Raw genomic sequence first — 17,024 nt, 5'->3', positions numbered from 1 at the left:
GTTCATGATCAGACCGTCGTCTTTTACTTTTCGATTAAGGGATCTTATCTTCGTTTCGGAGGAGACACCAATTTTATAAACAGATGCTGAGAAAGAGTAATAAAGTTTGAATTACAATCAACAGAATACAAACCAACCAGCGGTAAGGAATAAACAGTGAACAACTCGGTGCAGTGAGACTAAACTGCACTACGAATCAATAAGGCACGCTTGATGAGCAGTTTAAGATAGGGTTCTATTTAGAATTTTTTTTTTTGTTTCCCTCCTACCATCCCATTATATCTTCCTTACTCACTATTTATCAACATTATCGGTACCATATCTCACACAACAGCACGCCATATCCTTCTGAGAAGACGAACACCGAATGGATTACATTAAAATAGCAAGAGTTGACAATGTTATCTGGCACAAGAGAGGTATTTCATTGAAGGGATCTCTGCATTTGACTACGCATCATTTGATCTTTACTGATGACAATTCTTCGAGGGAATTTTGGGTAGCGTATCCCACCATTGCGTCTGTGTTCAAAAACAAGGGAAGCTCTTTAATATCAAAGTACAAGCATCATTCCGAATGGGAAAAAGAAGCCTTATATGCTGGTAAAGACATCTGGATGTTTTTCAATATTAAAGTAATAACCAAGGATTATAACATATTCTCTTTGGATTTGGAAAATGAGAAGAATACTCAAGACGTTTACGATTCGTTATGCAAGTTGACAATTCTTGATGATGTTCACAAATTATACGCTTTCATCTACTCCCCAAACAAAGCAGAAACACCATTTAATAGCTGGAATATTTACGATCCCGTGAAGGAATTTGAAAGGCAGGGCCTAAATTTCGGTGACGAAGAATGTTGTAAATGGAGAGTTTCGGATATCAACGAAGATTACTCATTTTGTCGGACTTACCCAAGTAAGTTGGTGGTACCGAAGACTGTTTCAGACACATTAATATCTTATTCCGTGAAATATCGATCCCAGCAAAGAATTCCGGCTTTGACGTATTATTACGCAAAGAATGGGGCGTCAATTACTAGATGTGCACAACCTCTGCCCGGTATTACTCAACAACGATCGATTCAAGATGAGAAACTTATCAGGGAAATTTTTAATTGCAGTATAAACAAGACTAGTAAGAACATTATAGTAGACGCTAGGCCTACTACAAATGCAATGGCCCAAACTGCCCTAGGAGGAGGTACTGAAAATATGGATAACTATGGCTTTAATCAGACCTGCTCTCGGATGTTCTTAGGAATAGATAATATCCATGTAATGAGGGATTCTTTGAACTATTTGGTTGATAACTTCTTAGTGGATAATGATTTATACCTTCCAATTGACAAGAGTATGCTAAATTCGGATAAGTCAAGTTCATGGCTTAAATACATTAAACTACTTTTATCATCGACAGACACATTGGTAAAGTCTATTGTTTTCAACAACTCCAACATACTTGTGCATTGTTCTGATGGATGGGATAGAACAGCTCAGATAACATCCTTAGTTCAACTATCTCTCGATCCATACTACAGGACTATAGAGGGATTCATGGTTCTAGTCGAAAAGGATTGGCTTGCATTCGGTCATAGATTTTGTGAAAGGTCCGGCCATCTAAGTTCACATTCAGTATTTCATGACAACTCTACGAGATTAAGCATCGCTCTAGCTGCCGAATCCCTTTCGTTAAACGATAAAAAAGAGAACGAATTAGGGGAATTTTCCACAATGACCTCACCAGAAACCCGAATCTCCTCTACCTTCAAAAAGTTTAGAAATGGGACAAACATGAAGCTCACATCACCCGTTTTCCAACAATTCTTGGACTGTGTCCATCAACTTTTGATTCAATATCCTACTCAGTTTGAGTTCAATGAACGTTTCTTAAGAAGGTTGGTGTACCATCTATATTCTTGTCAATATGGAACATTCATTTTTGATAATGAGTACGAAAGAGTCACCAACAACGCTTTCCATCAGACTAGAAGTGTTTGGGATTATTTCAGGTCAAGGACTCATGAGTTTTCCAATCCAAATTATAGGGAACCATCCGATGATGAGGAAGATTGGATACTTCCTGATTGGGAGAAGGTAGAGTGGTGGTGGCAGCTTTTCGGAAGGAGGGATGCAGAGATGAATGGCCCTTGCCCAACTCATGAAGATGAGGATACGTTGGTGAAGAAAACAAATACGATTGTGTCAAGCCTCAAGATGCCCAAATTTAGTTTGGAGATATTTTCCAAGAAGTAAGAGCTTTTATAAATGAAAATTCGCATAATGATACACACACTTATATACCGCATATATCTTATAGTGCACTCCTTTACCTTGCACAGACCTGCTATAGCTTGACTACATCTCCCTTCCATTCAACGCCGCACCATTGAGCAATTTGAATACTCAATGTTCTTGCATTCTCAATAGCTTCTTTCGAACAACCTACATTTATTGCTCCTTTCAAATGCCCCCAAAGTTGAGGGTTGACATCCTGAGGTACAAGGGATGAAATAATTATTAGACTTGTTTCTTGTGCATCTAGCACATCAGAATACGAAAGCAATGGCCCGTAAGCATGCGACATAGTATAATACCAAAGATCTGGATATGACCTATTCAAGTTATTGATGACTCTTCCAGAGACTTTACCATAAAGATGATTCCAGTGTTTCATACCCCGTTCGATCTCATTGTCCGAGTCAGTATTTCGTTTGGTCTTCGGGAAAAGGTCGTGAACATTAGTACTATTCTTCGATACATGTTGATACGGAGCTAATAATGAGATCGGAGTTACATTATGTAATGCACGCAATCCATTTATTGCTTTTGGTAGACCTGCCAACGGACTGGTTTTCAATAAGGCCTCTCTGAATTTTTCTGTCAACTCTCTTTGGTGAACAGTAGGTGACTGATATAAACTTTCATAAGCGCTAGCATCATCATTTGACTCCGCTTTGTCACAAAGGGTCACCACAGAGTTGGCTGCATCTATCAATGCAGAATCATCTGGCGAATTTTCTTCACTCATTACCATCGCAAGGTGGTATATCTTAGGGATTTCTTTAGATTCATTGCACACACTCAATGTCGAAGCGGCGACAAGGTAGTTTAAAACGGAAAAACGTCCATTCCATTTGGATATTGCGACCAATCGTTGAGCTGTCAAAGACATAGCCTGTGATAGTTCAAATGGGTCACTCCGCTTCATGCATTTGTAAGTTATTGAAATATAAGTCCGTGATTTTGAGATTCAAACGATTTTCATATTATAAAAGTTGATATTAGAAGGTTCTTGTCGAATAGTATAAAACATAAACAATTAGTTTTAAGAATGTAAACAACCCGATATTGACCTGCCACATCTGTGCTGCAACATTAGCTTAACTGACTATCAATAGTCAAATCTGGTTACTAAAGAAAGCAACATACTTGATTCTGCAGTTAAGAATGTCAGTCGACAGGTATTCCGGAATGGAGGGGACTGAACACATTAGGTTTCAGAGACTGGTTCAAGTGTGCAATAAAGCATTGGAAGAAAGCATAAGGAAGCTACAGTCCTGGGAGAAGATACATGAGTGCTTCCCGAACTATGGTCAAACAAGAGAAGGGATAGAAAATCTTACAGTTTGTCAACAGCAAGTAATCAAATTATGGTCAAATCTTTCAAGAGTTGAATTTGACGCGATATTTCACGAGCGATCGATTGAAGAGAAATTAAATCAACTAGATGATCTCATAAACAAGGCAAGAAGCATAGATACTTCTTCTTCTAGCAAGAAGCTGCGAAAAATTGATGATTTAAGGCCACTGGAACTAATTGAAGGGAATTTACAGGGTGCTAAAGAATCGACACTCGAAAGGATTAATAATAAATTACAGATAATAAAAGAATCTAACGAAGCGTTGGAGACAAATTTAAAGGACCTCAATGACAATATATTTCAAGAATTGGACCAGTTGCAACAGGTTTATGACGATATGTTAAACGAAAAGTCCATGCTACCTGACGAAACGATAAAGCAGGCAGTTAGTGACATGATAATTGAATCAAGACAGACATCATAAACATTTTTGATATTTATATTTACATAGAAGTTATAATAACCTAGGTGCAGTGAATAACCCCAAGCAATTCTTATCAAATAATCAGTATTTGTGTCTGATTAGAGATGTGCAAAGGGAAATGCTCATGCACCATCAAGTAGTAAATTGGTGGCATCATCAAGATCCCAATCACATTTTTCAAGAGCTTTTGTAGCTTCTTCCTTTGAAAAGCCCATGCTGCTTAACTCTTCGATTGCCAAAGATTTCGGCGTTACAGCAATACCTCTATCAATCGGCGATTTGGACATGCTGGAGAGAGGCAAAGAACCTGCACTAGGTACTGGGTGCTGGAGTGGAGTAGGAGTAACGGAGGCTGGTACGTCAGAAGTTTGAATTGTGTTACCATTGTTGCCTAATCCAGAGAAAATCTCATCCCATTCGTCATTTCCTACCGGTGCCTTAGCAGATTCCTCACTATCAAAAGGTTGGACTGAGCTTGCGTCATGGAAAACATTCTCATCAAGATCTTGATGTGTAATGTGTTCGAACTGATTGACAAATTCAGGAGTATCAGGTTTACTTGATACATTTTTGGCGGAAGATTCGACTTGTTCATGCTTTTCATCCTCCGAAGAAACTTGAGTGTCTTCAAGTTTGAGATCTTGGATGGCAGGAATATCGATTTCAGCGCCCTGGGCATCTGACACTTTATCTTGTGTCTCTAAAATTGGTGTCTTCTTGATCGAGTCAGCATCGGAATCTGATATTTGATCCTTTTCTAACGTAGAACCAGTAGACCATCCACCTGGTAATGGTTCATCAGTAGAAGCTGGTTGTACAGTTTCACTCCCTTGTTTAGTAATATCATTGTTTTCAGCATCTTCCAGCTGTTGATCAATGTCTAGGACAGCGTTTTCCTTTGGCTCACTCTCGACTTCGTCTCTAACTGATTGAGGTGGATTGTTGGCTGTCGACGATGTGACAGATTCTGTTCTAGGGATGCCGTATTCGTTTAAACTTCCTTCGAAAGAATCTGCCATCGCTTCGGCAGCAACTTCATCATTACCCTGCTGGTCATGTAATTGCTGCTCGCTTAATTGATCATCTTCTAATTGTTGATTTTGTTCTTCGTCAGGTTCAGTTTGTGAGACAGGAGTTGGAACATCTTTGTCGAAAACACTTTCTGGTTTTTCCTCCTCCTCAGCTGGCTGGGCAGTCTGAATTTGCAGTCTTTTTTGAATCAATTCGTTTGTATACTCATCATCAGGGGTTTCTCCCATGGCTAACTTCATTTGATTCTCAGAGAATTTTTGGACTCTATCGGCATAGTCATACTGTTGCTTCTCAAACTCTGCATTTGCTGCTTCAAACTCCGACTTCCTTTTATTCAAATCATTAAATAGTTCTTGCAACCTCGATACTTGATCACGGTATAGTTGTTCCTGCTTTTCTATCTCTGCTGTTCTGGATTGAACTTCCAATTCACGTGCATGTACTTCTTCAGAAGTTGCAAGGTATTGCTTATGTTTGTTTTCCATCTCAGCGTGCTGAGCCTCAATAGTAGCTTTGTAGTCATCCAATTCTTTGTGCTTTGATAAGTAGATACCAAGGGTTTGTTCAAGACTTTGAATTTCTGTTTGAAGATTGTTGGCAGTCATCTCTGAAAGTTCTAACTGCTTGGCATGAATATCGACTCTGGATCTTTCAGCTTTAGCATTCTCTTGAACTTCAGCCAACTGTTGCTGTAACTGAGAGGACAAAGTGTTAAACTGGGCCAACCTCTCCTTTAACTGCCTTTCCTCTTCTTGAGCTTGTTGCAACTGTGTTTGCAAATCCTCGTTCTGAGTCTGCACAGCATGATAATTTGCCTCTGCAACAGAAGCTTGTTGACTTAACTCTTCGTTTTGTGCACGAAGAGCGTTCAATTGCGTCTGTATCTCCTCCGTTTGACGAACTTCTTCATTGTAAGACGCACGCAAACCAATGAGTTTAGTCTCGATCGATGCCTTCATGTTAGTTATACGAGTAAGTTCATTCTGAGCAGCTGTTTTCTCTTCATGAACTTTCGTAGCTTGTGTCGTTAATGAACTCACCTGAGTGGAGAGATTTGCAAGTTCAGTAGTGGCCTGAGAAAGCGATGCCGGTGGCACAATTTCACGATTGTTAGAAGTGACTTCCCTCGAAGGGACAGAAACACCTCCAAAGTTTGGAACACTTGGTAACGAAGAATTACGTGCAGTGGGTGGTGGAGGAGGAGCTGCAGAGCCTACGTGTGTAGGAGCAGTTTGCATATACTGCTGCTGCTGCTGCTGCTGCTGTTGTTGTTGTTGCTGGTCGTTACCACCTTCTTCAGGGATAATGGTTTGTCCAAATGTAGATGAAGGTCTAAATTTCCTAGCATTTGGTGCCAAATGTGTTGAAGGCTGAGCCGATGATTGTGGCTGGGAAGGAAGAGATGGAGGCGGAGGAGTGAATGATTCATTTAGACCAAGCAAGTCATCCAGAGCGCTATTACTGGTTTTCTGAGCTTGAACCGGAGCTGCAAAATTTTGGTAATTTTGACCAGCATCTCCGGTGCTTGCTACACTAATGCGCTGTTGTTGTTGTTGTTGTTGTTGTTGATGGTACAAACCTAAAGCTGGCGAATTTAATAATTGATCAGGAACAACATCTGGCAATTCGATCCCGGCATTCTTCTTCTGAATTAAAAACATTGCAATCGCAAATTCAACCTTAGTGAAAACTGGACTGTTATGAATATCAGCAAGATCCCACACAGTTGCTAAGACATCCTGTCCCAATTTCGATGTCAAAAAAAATGGAACTAAGACGTTAGAACCTAAGGAACCCTTTTTCTCTTTATCCAAAGAATCGAAAATAGCGTCAAACTGCTGCTTTTTTTCAAGAGTCAAGGTCCAATCTGTTGCAGCATTAGAAAAAGTACCGGATGGAAGTCTGGACAAAGAAGGTTTTCTGATAATTCCCGGATTTCTGACAACAGATCCACTGCCAGATGTGAAAGAGAAGCCTGTGTTATTGGCGCTCAGTGGAGTCAGAGTAGAAGATGCTGTACTATTCAAAGAATTCCACAAATAATTTGGCAAAGTAGAAGGTAAGTTTTGAACGGCTGCGTTTTGCTGTAGTGTTAGCTGAATCAAATGCATCGCCATAACAAACTCCACTTTATCCAAGCTTCCGCTATTGCTCCTGTCACACAACCCCCAAATAGTACCTAGAGTTTGAGTTGGTAACTTTGCTTTAAGGAAGATTTCTCTTGCTTTATTACCAGCTAGGAAACCGCTTTCTTCCGTTGATCTGTCAAATAATTGGGCAAACTTGGCATAATCATGAGGAGTGCATACAGGAATGACGGAATAAGTTGGCGACGAACCCGTATTAGTTCTGCTCACCGATCTATTGATAACAGAGGGGACTCTCTGGACAGAATGAGACTGATTTGATGGTGGTGGGATAGATGGTTGTGTAGAAGCAGAGTTGAACTTTTGACTTTGTCCGAATGAAGGGAGCTTCGAAGCAGGAGTCTGATACAATTCTAAAGTAACTTGCGCACCTGGATTTTCCTGTAAGTGCGCAACCATTCTTAGAGCGGCGTTAAATTGATCAACAGTTAAGAAGCCCGCGTTTTCGGTATCGCAAATGGTCCATATTTGCGACAACTGTTGCGGAGTTAACCCTGATTGACTAAACAAAGGTCTTAAAGCTTCTCCAGTCACAATTCCCAATTGTTCTCTATCTAACCGAGAAAAGTGCTGGGAAAATGCTTGCTTTTCCTCACTAGTGAGGGGTACACGGAACGCAATACCTGACATGGTTCCCAGAGGCGTGGTGGATGTGTATCTGTTGCAGTTTATCGGCTATATTTCACGAAAGGGGTTTCGACCATTTGATCCAATTTGTCGTTATTCAATTATCTCAAAAAGATGATGAAACTATATAATCGTGCAAGATGACTTTCGGATCGCATAAAGAAGTGAAGCATTGATGTAGGATTAAGGTTTCCAATGCGATGAGAGAGTTGAGTTTATCACTTCATTTAGAAATTGTGTAGAGTGTATGCAACTCTTATTGAGAGTTTTTATGAAAATTGATAAATGATAAGATATAAATACGCAGTAACATTTTTCTCGAGTGTATGTTTTGTTGTCTTCCTCGGATTAACTACTGATGCCAGGTTAAAGCTAATAACATCAACTCATGATAAGCTCGCCCATTGCATAGTATTTTGCATTGAAACCGTTCTGTTTACCATGATGTTTGAATGTGATACCGTACAGTTGCCGGCATTCATCCCCAAAAGACTACGATCAAGGAATTTGGCTGCGTACGAACCTTTTTCCATGAACAAATATCTATTGGCATTTATTGTATGCTGCGTATGTGCCAGTACGAGCAGTGAATTTGCACAACAGTTCCTCTCACGAGGAAAAAGGTCCTTTGATGTAAACGATATTTTGGCCAATTTTTCGGGAAGTCTGCTGGGCCTAGGAATTGCATATAAGATAGAGCAACAAATTCAGCATAACTATGAAAATCGATAACGTTCATTTATATTTCACGTATACATATGTACAGGTTTATTCAAGTAAATACAGTGGAGGTTGGAACTTTGATCATTTTAGGTTAATGTAAGCTCTGTGTGCAATAGCAGTCTTATGAATAGAGTCTCTCTTTTCGAAACCTGAACTATTACCGTTGAAGACAGATACCAATTCTTCACCAAGTCTTACTGAGAAATCGCTCGATGATCTCTTCACAGAACTTTCCACAATCCATTTCCAAGCTAATCTAAACCTTTGTCTTTGATTCAATGGAACTGGAACCACAGTGGCCTTTGCGACACCAGTCTTGAAGGTCTTGATAACCATAAGAGGCGCCAACACATCCAAGGATTCTTTCAAAACTTTTACCGGGTCTTTCCTTGTTTGACAGAACACAATATATAACGCTCTTGAAAGAATCTTCTCAGCTCTTTCTCTTTTCCCGTGTCTCATAATCATATTCGTTACATGCTGTAAAACTGGATCCTGTTTTTTTGGAATGGGAACTTGCTTCAACGTTTCCCATTCATTTATTTGCTCTTGACTTGGCTCAAAGCTGGGCTTGTTCAATTCCATAGCCTTCTCCAAGATATTAATTCTAGATTGGTTACCTGGTGCAAGGGACGTAGCTGGGTTATAATCTTGTTGCGAAAACTCTTCTTCTAACGATCCAATAACTTTCAACCATTCATCAACCTGTTCGTCGCTAAGGCTAGCTAATTTCTCCCCTGTAGACGCATTATTATTCACAGATTGACTTTGGAATCTGGTTTGCATGGTCGGTATACTGGCAGCATGTACAAGTGGACTTCTTGCCAAAACGTTAGCATGGACGTGACTCAGACTAAACCTTCCTGCTCTCAACATACTGTACAATTTCCGTTGAATAGATGCCAGTGTACACAAGGACCACACAAGGACACACACAATACAACCAGAACCTATTCAATCTAAGAGTAACTCTCATTAGATCCAAATTCAAGCTTACTTCACCAGAATATGATGATATTGAATTTGGTTTGAAAATCGTAAATTTTTTTGATCAAAGGTTCAGAGATGAGCCAGTGTGAACAGTGTTACCCGCATAAATACACGTGACTACTAATGATCTGTTTCTATGTGCCGTTGGTAGTTTTGCCTGTCAGTGCATTGAGCACAAGCTTGCCAAGAATAATTAATGATATTATATAGACTGTACCTTATTAGACACCTTAGCCTTTAATATTATAGTAAAGATGTCGTTGATCTATTTTGTATTCAGGTATGTAACTATAGTATCTTTAGAACTTCCGTACTTAAGTGTTAAAATTCCTGCCGTTCTTAAGTGAAATCCTTTAAATAATATCACATTTCGTTACGTGAAAAGTTGGTGAAATTTGTTATATGCGCACAATATTATGTGAAATGATAAATAAAAGAAATTTGTTCAAATAACATGTAGGTTTCTAAGCTACAAAGATAGAACGGTCAATCAACAGACTAGAGAACGAACTTTATAAGGCTGCTGGCTGAGCTGGGATTGGCTAACCGTGTACTGTCTATTGGGACTAGGTGTTACAAGTCCGTTGTTTCATATTATTTTCCGAGACTATCCTTTTTATCTATTCTATATCTGCCAGTTTGGAATAAAAAAGGCATCGCTCATACTGGACTTATTTGTGCTAATTAGAATACCCCGAGAACACCGATCTTTCGTTAGTGCCATTTCAAGGAGATCTAACCAAGTGTAATATTACTATACCGTAGAATTTTTTTTTTTTTGCCAGCCTTTCCTACTATCAGCTCATTAATCAGATACATTGTCAATATGATGGGAATAAAATCCAGACATCTATACGACCGTTTGACTAAAATAGTTATCGATAAAGATCTAAGCGCGTTTAACGAAATATCGCCTTCGCAATTGATCCCACAGCTATCTGAACATTTCAGCATAACGATACCGAAGGAGATCTTCAATTATAACGAGGACCAAGAGGAAGACCTTTTACACAGATTGAAAGAGCTATCGAGGTACCTTGTTGTGAAATTTGCAAAAAGAGATAAGTATCCGTTCACGATTCAACGGATATGCGAATTATCTTACCATCCATTACAATATTTCCCTGTGCACAGTTTGCAAAAGTTTGTGTCGGCCATGGAGAAATGTTGCTTGGTGAATACTGATTGGACACCCAGGCTGGGCAAAGAGTGTCCAAACACAAACCCAATGGAAGATGTTTCTCTGATACCTATTGAGTGGATCCGCACGAATAAAGAAGATGAGAAGTCTTTGCAGGCGTTTATTTCGAAGATTGAAACTATAGTGGCTGTAAATTTTGGTTATGATGACTTCGACGACGACAATGAAGATGGTACAGATCATGACATCGGTCGTGGATATGATAACCATGGCGATGTGCTCATCGAGGAATACGAGGAAATGGATGAAGAATTCGAAGATGAGGACTATGAGGATCACGAAGATGAAGAAGAAGATGAAGAAGACGAAGACAACGACAGTGACGTCGACGAAATGGAAGCAGAAGAGGTGGAAGAGGATGCAAGTGACGACATCTCTATAGGCGAGATAGCAGAAAATGATGACCAAGATAATGCACATACAGATGTTACGGACACTCAGCTTAAGTACAATGGCGTTCCTATCGAAGAAGAGCTTCGATTATCTTCAACAAGTAGCGTTTTATCCGTCAGTTCACACGCGGCCAATGAAGATGAAAATGAAAGCATTCTTTCGAGGAAAAGAAATGTCACCGAGTTGGATGATTATCAGTACAAAGAAACCAAGGAGAATGATGGCTTCATAACAACTCCAAAGAAAAGTAAAATGCCCTTGAACGAGTTTGGATCATCGTCATCTATGGTATCCCCCGTAGTATCTAATCAGGAGGATCCATCCAGAAACGATGATTCAAGGATAAATACATTCATTTCTCCAGATACAACGAATTCAGTAACTCAAGCGGAAAAAAATGAGTTATCTACTAGTCCGTTGCAAGACAAAAAAAGAATGTGATCATGCAGCGCATGATTACGCAGTTATCATCAAGAAGTTCCACGCTATTATGTTAGATACAGAATAAAAACACAAGGCCTTAATTTAAGAATTCAGTTAGTTTTTTCATACATATGAAATAAATATAAATAAAGAGTTTATTAATATTTCCCGTGATACAAGGAAAACATAAAGGTCACTCTTCTTAGTATCAAATGAATATATCAGTAGGTTATTTCAGACAGGATTAATTATAATAATTTGATGTTTTTTTTCAGGTTTCGATATAGAAAGTAGAGTGTTGAATTTTTTTTTTAGGATGACTTGAATACCGCAATTTCCAGATTACCTCAAGAGAAAGTCTTGATGGTTAAAATGTATTCAATTGCTCACCAGTAAATGACAGTATCATAAATAAGGACATTGAACTCATATTTTTGTTTCGACGAATAATGAGCGAGATTTTGATTTATTTCGATTTAGCCTAAATTTTCAAATATCATTTGGAATTAAAAAATACATTATGTTCATTAAATGTATTGATCTTGAGGAGCTGTGACAGAGCGAAAAATCGAATGCGCCAGTAAACACCCTAGACTTTAGTCCAAAACAGTAAAATATTGATATAAATCGATCGTGACAAATTTCTTTTTTTGGGGGAATATACACACATGAAATTAAACTGTAACTTATTACTCATCGAGTGATATGGTTATAACAACTCAAAAGTAAATGTTACAGGGAGTAATTCTACTCAGTCGAGTAGAAAAGAGAGAATTGTTTTTAGAATGACCGTCGTGAAATGAGAATATAATATAAAAAGAATTGTTAAAATATCTTAAGACTCGGCTTTTAGTTTGATTACCATCTCATCATACTCATGTCGTTTCTCATTCTGACGTAGTCCAACAAGTCTTCAATCTTACCAGTACCGGCAACAGCGATATCTTGATCCCATAATCTTTCGGAAGCCCAAGCCTTAATATCCTTGGAGGTAATTTTGTCAATCTTAGTGAAGACTTCAGCCAAGGCTGGCTTAGCACCCAAAACCAAGGTTTGAGCACCCAACAAGTTAGCAGCAGCAGCGTTGGTAGAAACTTGAGAAGCCAACTTCAACTTTAACAAAGACTTAGCACGAGCGACTTCAGTTTCGGTGACAGAGATGGACAATCTGTTCCATTGCTTCAAAGTGAAATGGACAGTTTCATCGATGTTGTGTGGGTCGGTGATGGTGGTTCTGAAACCCCACAAACCGGAGTCCTTATAAGAGACAGAGAAGTGTTCGAAAGAGTCACACAAGTGGTATTCGTTAACTTCGTCGATCAACTTAACACCTTGTAGGTTGGAAGCTGGTTCAGCAGCAACGAAAGTACCGAAGACTTCAGCAGCGACTTGAGCAACATAGTATTGTGGAGAATTGATAGGTTCACCTTCAGCAGCGATAGATACCCAAGCCTTTGGTAGAGTATCATCTCTTAGTCTGACTTCAGAACCCAAGAAAGTGGACTTCTTCTTTGGCACTGGTTTGTCACCAGATAGCAAAGAAAGCTTAGTTTCAACAGCCTTGACCAATTCATCGTGGTTAACGTTACCGGTACCAACAATAACAGAGTTGTTTGCCTTGAATTGGTTTTGAACGAAGTTGGACAAGTCGATGTTTTCCAAACCTTCTAGAGTTTCGACAGTACCTCTGACTGGCAAAGACAATGGAGTGTTTTGGAAAGCAGTGGCGTGCAAGTGTTCGAAAACACGTTGTTCGTGTTCAGTTTCTTCGAACTTGGCAACAGTGTCTACAGTAGCTCTCTTGGAACTTTCGAAGACGGAGTCCTCAATTGGAGCGAAAAGCTTGGATTGCAAGAATTCTAGAGCCTTAGCATATTGACCTGGTTGAGAGTTAACAATGTAAGATTGGTGGTCTCTGCCAACCTTGGTTTCTAAGGAGAATCCCAATTTTTGAGCATCCTTGATAGAAGAGTTGACAAAGGAGTTAGCCAACAAGTTGGAAACACCGTTGTTGTATGGGTTTTCGGCAGTAGTACCGGAACCGAACACCAAACCGACCGCAGCAGTGGCAGAGTTGCTGTTTGGTTCAGTAGCAACAACAACACCGTTAGATAGTTCGGTGACGATGGCTTTTGGGGTAATTTGAGTGGCAATGGTTCTCTTCAAGATTGAAGATCTAGTAGCGGTTCTCAACATCTTTCTTATGGCAAATAATTGGTTATAATCCGTTTAATCAATATAGTGTGTTGAATTTGTACGTGCAAAATAAATAGAATACGGGATCAAAAACAAGTCAATGAGCTCCCAAATGTAATACCTTCGAAGTTATAATTCTCGTTTACTTTTTTCCTTGGAAACCTTTCTGTTGGTATACTATCGATTCAAAAAACAGTATAGTGGTATTTCACTGAAAAAAATATAAAGCAAAGTTTGGATAGTTTTTAGCCTAACTGAATTCTCAATTTCCTTAAAATTGTGCACACTTGACTGAAGCAATATACAAGAGTAGAAAACTATAAACAGGTCTAAATAAAGTTAGTGTACTTTCATTAAACAAATATCAATGATTTATCTAACTACTTTTAATTTTTTTTTAATTTTGGAAGGTTACACTATATGAAAAAAGTGAAAAATGTTGATACTGAGAGCGCTGTCTAGTTTTTCGATATTTCCATAATTTTTTTTTTTTACCTCTTCTTCTTTGTCTTCTCTGTAGCATAGAGATTTTCTTTCATTGGACAACGACCTGTCCACATAATTAATAGGGGACCCCCTTTGAACAATTATTAAAATCGTTTCTGGCCGAGAAACTGGTCCGAAAAACAAAAATTTACATAGTAGCGAGTACTTTTCGGGACGAGAATTTAGCCCCAAAACTGCTAATTCCATCTGCTCGAACATTTCCAATCAAATCGACATTTTTGGGATTGCATATCCCTCTTTCTCGCTCATCTCGCAGTTACGGAAGTATCGGTACCAGCATTTCTTTTCCCATAATAAACAGTGGAAATGCTCGATTTCCTATGGTAAGCGGTAAACTTTGAATGAAAAATGAACCGTGAAATACGATGCCCGAACTGGATTTCCATTGGTTCGTCAAAGATGATCAAATACCGAGATTGAAATTCGACTCACGTGAATAAAATTACACTTACCCGCACAATAGAAAGATTCGGGTAAGTACCAAAGTCCAAATGAGTACTTTTTTTTTTTTTGATTACTTGCTTGCTTGCTGGTGGTTTGTGCGTACAGTGTAAGTGTTCGATTCTCGCCTTGAAAACACCGCAACGAATATCCATTCGGATTTACTCTTCGGAAATAAAATCATCATTTCATTCGCCAACTATCCCTGCATGTATTTACGACTTCTTCAAGCAAGGTTTCTAAGAAATTTAGAAGGGAGCTTATTCCCGCAAAGCAAAATGCGCTGAAAAATGGTCGGTCCATCAGGATCCAAATATCTTAACTCCCATGTAATCCCCGTCCGGAACGGTTGTTGTTCTTGCCGCCAGTTTTGAAAGAATGCCTCCCGTATTATTTCAGTTTTCTTTTGACATGGATTCTTGGGTTAACAGCCGTGGTAAAATAGCTCCGCGGGATCTATTTTATTACATGGAAGGGATTTTCTACGTTTTTGCATGCTAGGAAATACGAGTAACAAGGGTCAGCAGACTGTAAACACATGTTGGTACTGATAATCCTATCAGTAGCTTTCAGTCTGGCTTTCAGAATGGCTCGGAGTTCGTTGCTTGGTTTTGTGAGGAAGTTGAGTGCTTTTTTGTGCATTTGTCAGTTTCATGGTATGTACTTTGGATTGCATTTGTCAAAATGGAAAGGGGAAAATGCCGAAAAATATGTGTTTGGTGTTTTGTGCTAGGTGCAAGTTCGAGCGACACTAATGCAAAAAAAGCATTTGTAATAATAATGGCTCATCTCAGGAACGGGTTTTAAGTTTTACAAAGCTGAGAAGTTTATCGTTTTGAGATGTGTCAAAGGTGGTTATAAAACGCTTCGGATACTTTGCGGGCCTTATCAAATATCCACGTATATCTGAATTGCTTTGTCACGTCTTTACTTATATATATATATATGTATGTCGGGTGGGTGTAAATATTATCTGACACTGGCTGAGATTATCTGTTGACGCCCCATAGTAACGTCATTAGTTATAGTCAACGACATCAAAACGGTACTCCAGAGCGAATTAACTTTTACTGTATTAAGGACAGATAACTGCCACCAAAAAGAACATACTAAAAAAAAAATGGCTACCATATTAAGTCTGTCACAACAATATATGCTTGCCTCAAGGGCTAAAGGCAAGCTACTAGCCGCAGCAAATAAAAACAGTGGAAGAGATCATGATTTGAGAATTCTAGTAGGCCATGCTAATTTACTCGATAGACTCTCCTCTTCAGTAGCCAAATTCGACGATATCGTCTCCAGAAGTTCATCAAATGACTACCATTACAACGAAGAAGAAGCTGATGACGATGAATATAGCGATAGCGATAGCGATGAAGAACAGGAAGATTTTGACAACGCTCCCCCAAAGTACCAGCACATCCATCATTCGTATGTGTCGTCTGACTCTGGATCTGACTCTGAATCCGACTCTGATTCTGATTTGGGAACAAATTCAGATTCTTCGTCATCAGACTCTATTTCAGATTATGACGAATCGAATGTTCGTTCCAAATATCTTGCAAAATTACAAGATCTACAAGATGATTCAGAAGACCTTGATCCAAAATATTCTCTATCATCACAACCAGCTCTTTACAAATGTCCATCCCAAAATTTGACGCTTTCATCAATATCGTTAAATCTGATGTCTTCCAGGACGCATGAAAACAACAATGAAGAAACACATGTCACAACGCTGCTACTATCAGATGAAGACTCTGATAATGAGATAGAAGAAGATCTAGGAACTTTATCGCCAGTGTACGTTTTGTGAATTGGCTCCGGAAGCCATTCAACCTAAACCTTGTCGAAGTGCTACCATTTAGGAACCGATACTCAACAAAATACCCTGTAAGTATTATTGAATATTCGATCAATCTGGATGAAAATTCAAAAACTATTTTGTTGGTTAGTACAAAAGTTCCAGGACAATCTAGTGTCCGACTACCTGACTTTATGATTAACGATGCCCAGCCTCACATTTTCCAATGTGTATCTTTCAACCTTGTAATTAATATAACAAAGAAAAAACGGATTAGAATGCCCTTTCAAAGATAAAAGGGCCCGAACCTGCATACAGGGATTCAATGCAATAATACTGATGATTGTTTTCTCTATTAAGTTTTTTAACGACGTGACGACTATGTAATAAAACTGTGTAATTAATATCCATGCTTCAACAGAATGTATGAACTGAAATGCCAGAATGATTCAAAGCTTAAAAGCTCCCTTT

At 39.0% G+C, this 17,024-nt stretch overlaps 9 protein-coding genes across 9 annotated transcripts; 5 read left to right on the top strand and 4 right to left on the bottom strand.

Moving 5' to 3' along the window:
* Nucleotides 1–367: 367 nt before the first annotated feature.
* Nucleotides 368–2,257, top strand: YMR1 (phosphatidylinositol-3-phosphatase YMR1; the record flags this gene model as incomplete). The annotated part of the gene is made up of 1 exon (XM_454210.1): nt 368–2,257. One exon carries the CDS (start codon nt 368–370, stop codon nt 2,255–2,257), a length of 1,890 nt encoding a protein of 629 aa, XP_454210.1.
* A 91-nt stretch (nt 2,258–2,348) lies between these two features.
* Nucleotides 2,349–3,176, bottom strand: PXP2 (Pxp2p; the record flags this gene model as incomplete). The annotated part of the gene is made up of 1 exon (XM_002999351.1): nt 2,349–3,176. One exon carries the CDS (start codon nt 3,174–3,176, stop codon nt 2,349–2,351), a length of 828 nt encoding a protein of 275 aa, XP_002999397.1.
* A 275-nt stretch (nt 3,177–3,451) lies between these two features.
* On the top strand, nt 3,452–4,069 carry NNF1 (MIND complex subunit NNF1; the record flags this gene model as incomplete). The annotated part of the gene is made up of 1 exon (XM_454208.1): nt 3,452–4,069. One exon carries the CDS (start codon nt 3,452–3,454, stop codon nt 4,067–4,069), a length of 618 nt encoding a protein of 205 aa, XP_454208.1.
* Nucleotides 4,070–4,191: 122 nt separating this feature from the next.
* On the bottom strand, nt 4,192–7,878 carry EDE1 (Ede1p; the record flags this gene model as incomplete). Its single annotated transcript, XM_454207.1, has 1 exon — nt 4,192–7,878. The coding sequence occupies one exon, from the start codon at nt 7,876–7,878 to the stop codon at nt 4,192–4,194; it is 3,687 nt and encodes a 1,228-aa protein (XP_454207.1).
* Nucleotides 7,879–8,160: 282 nt separating this feature from the next.
* On the top strand, nt 8,161–8,607 carry KLLA0_E05765g (uncharacterized protein; the record flags this gene model as incomplete). Its single annotated transcript, XM_454206.1, has 1 exon — nt 8,161–8,607. The coding sequence occupies one exon, from the start codon at nt 8,161–8,163 to the stop codon at nt 8,605–8,607; it is 447 nt and encodes a 148-aa protein (XP_454206.1).
* A 72-nt stretch (nt 8,608–8,679) lies between these two features.
* RSM7 (mitochondrial 37S ribosomal protein uS7m) lies at nt 8,680–9,474 on the bottom strand (the record flags this gene model as incomplete). The annotated part of the gene is made up of 1 exon (XM_454205.1): nt 8,680–9,474. The coding sequence occupies one exon, from the start codon at nt 9,472–9,474 to the stop codon at nt 8,680–8,682; it is 795 nt and encodes a 264-aa protein (XP_454205.1).
* Nucleotides 9,475–10,414: 940 nt separating this feature from the next.
* PSY4 (Psy4p) lies at nt 10,415–11,623 on the top strand (the record flags this gene model as incomplete). Its single annotated transcript, XM_454204.1, has 1 exon — nt 10,415–11,623. One exon carries the CDS (start codon nt 10,415–10,417, stop codon nt 11,621–11,623), a length of 1,209 nt encoding a protein of 402 aa, XP_454204.1.
* Nucleotides 11,624–12,463: 840 nt separating this feature from the next.
* COR1 (ubiquinol--cytochrome-c reductase subunit COR1) lies at nt 12,464–13,801 on the bottom strand (the record flags this gene model as incomplete). The annotated part of the gene is made up of 1 exon (XM_454203.1): nt 12,464–13,801. The coding sequence occupies one exon, from the start codon at nt 13,799–13,801 to the stop codon at nt 12,464–12,466; it is 1,338 nt and encodes a 445-aa protein (XP_454203.1).
* A 2,068-nt stretch (nt 13,802–15,869) lies between these two features.
* ECM13 (Ecm13p) lies at nt 15,870–16,565 on the top strand (the record flags this gene model as incomplete). Its single annotated transcript, XM_454202.1, has 1 exon — nt 15,870–16,565. The coding sequence occupies one exon, from the start codon at nt 15,870–15,872 to the stop codon at nt 16,563–16,565; it is 696 nt and encodes a 231-aa protein (XP_454202.1).
* Between the last annotated feature and the right edge of the window lie 459 nt (nt 16,566–17,024).

Source organism: Kluyveromyces lactis (genome assembly GCF_000002515.2).
Source record: "Kluyveromyces lactis strain NRRL Y-1140 chromosome E complete sequence".
In the NCBI taxonomy this organism is placed as follows: domain Eukaryota; kingdom Fungi; phylum Ascomycota; class Saccharomycetes; order Saccharomycetales; family Saccharomycetaceae; genus Kluyveromyces; species Kluyveromyces lactis.
Note: the sequence above shows the minus strand (reverse complement) of the source record. Positions and strands in the feature narration are given on the sequence as shown.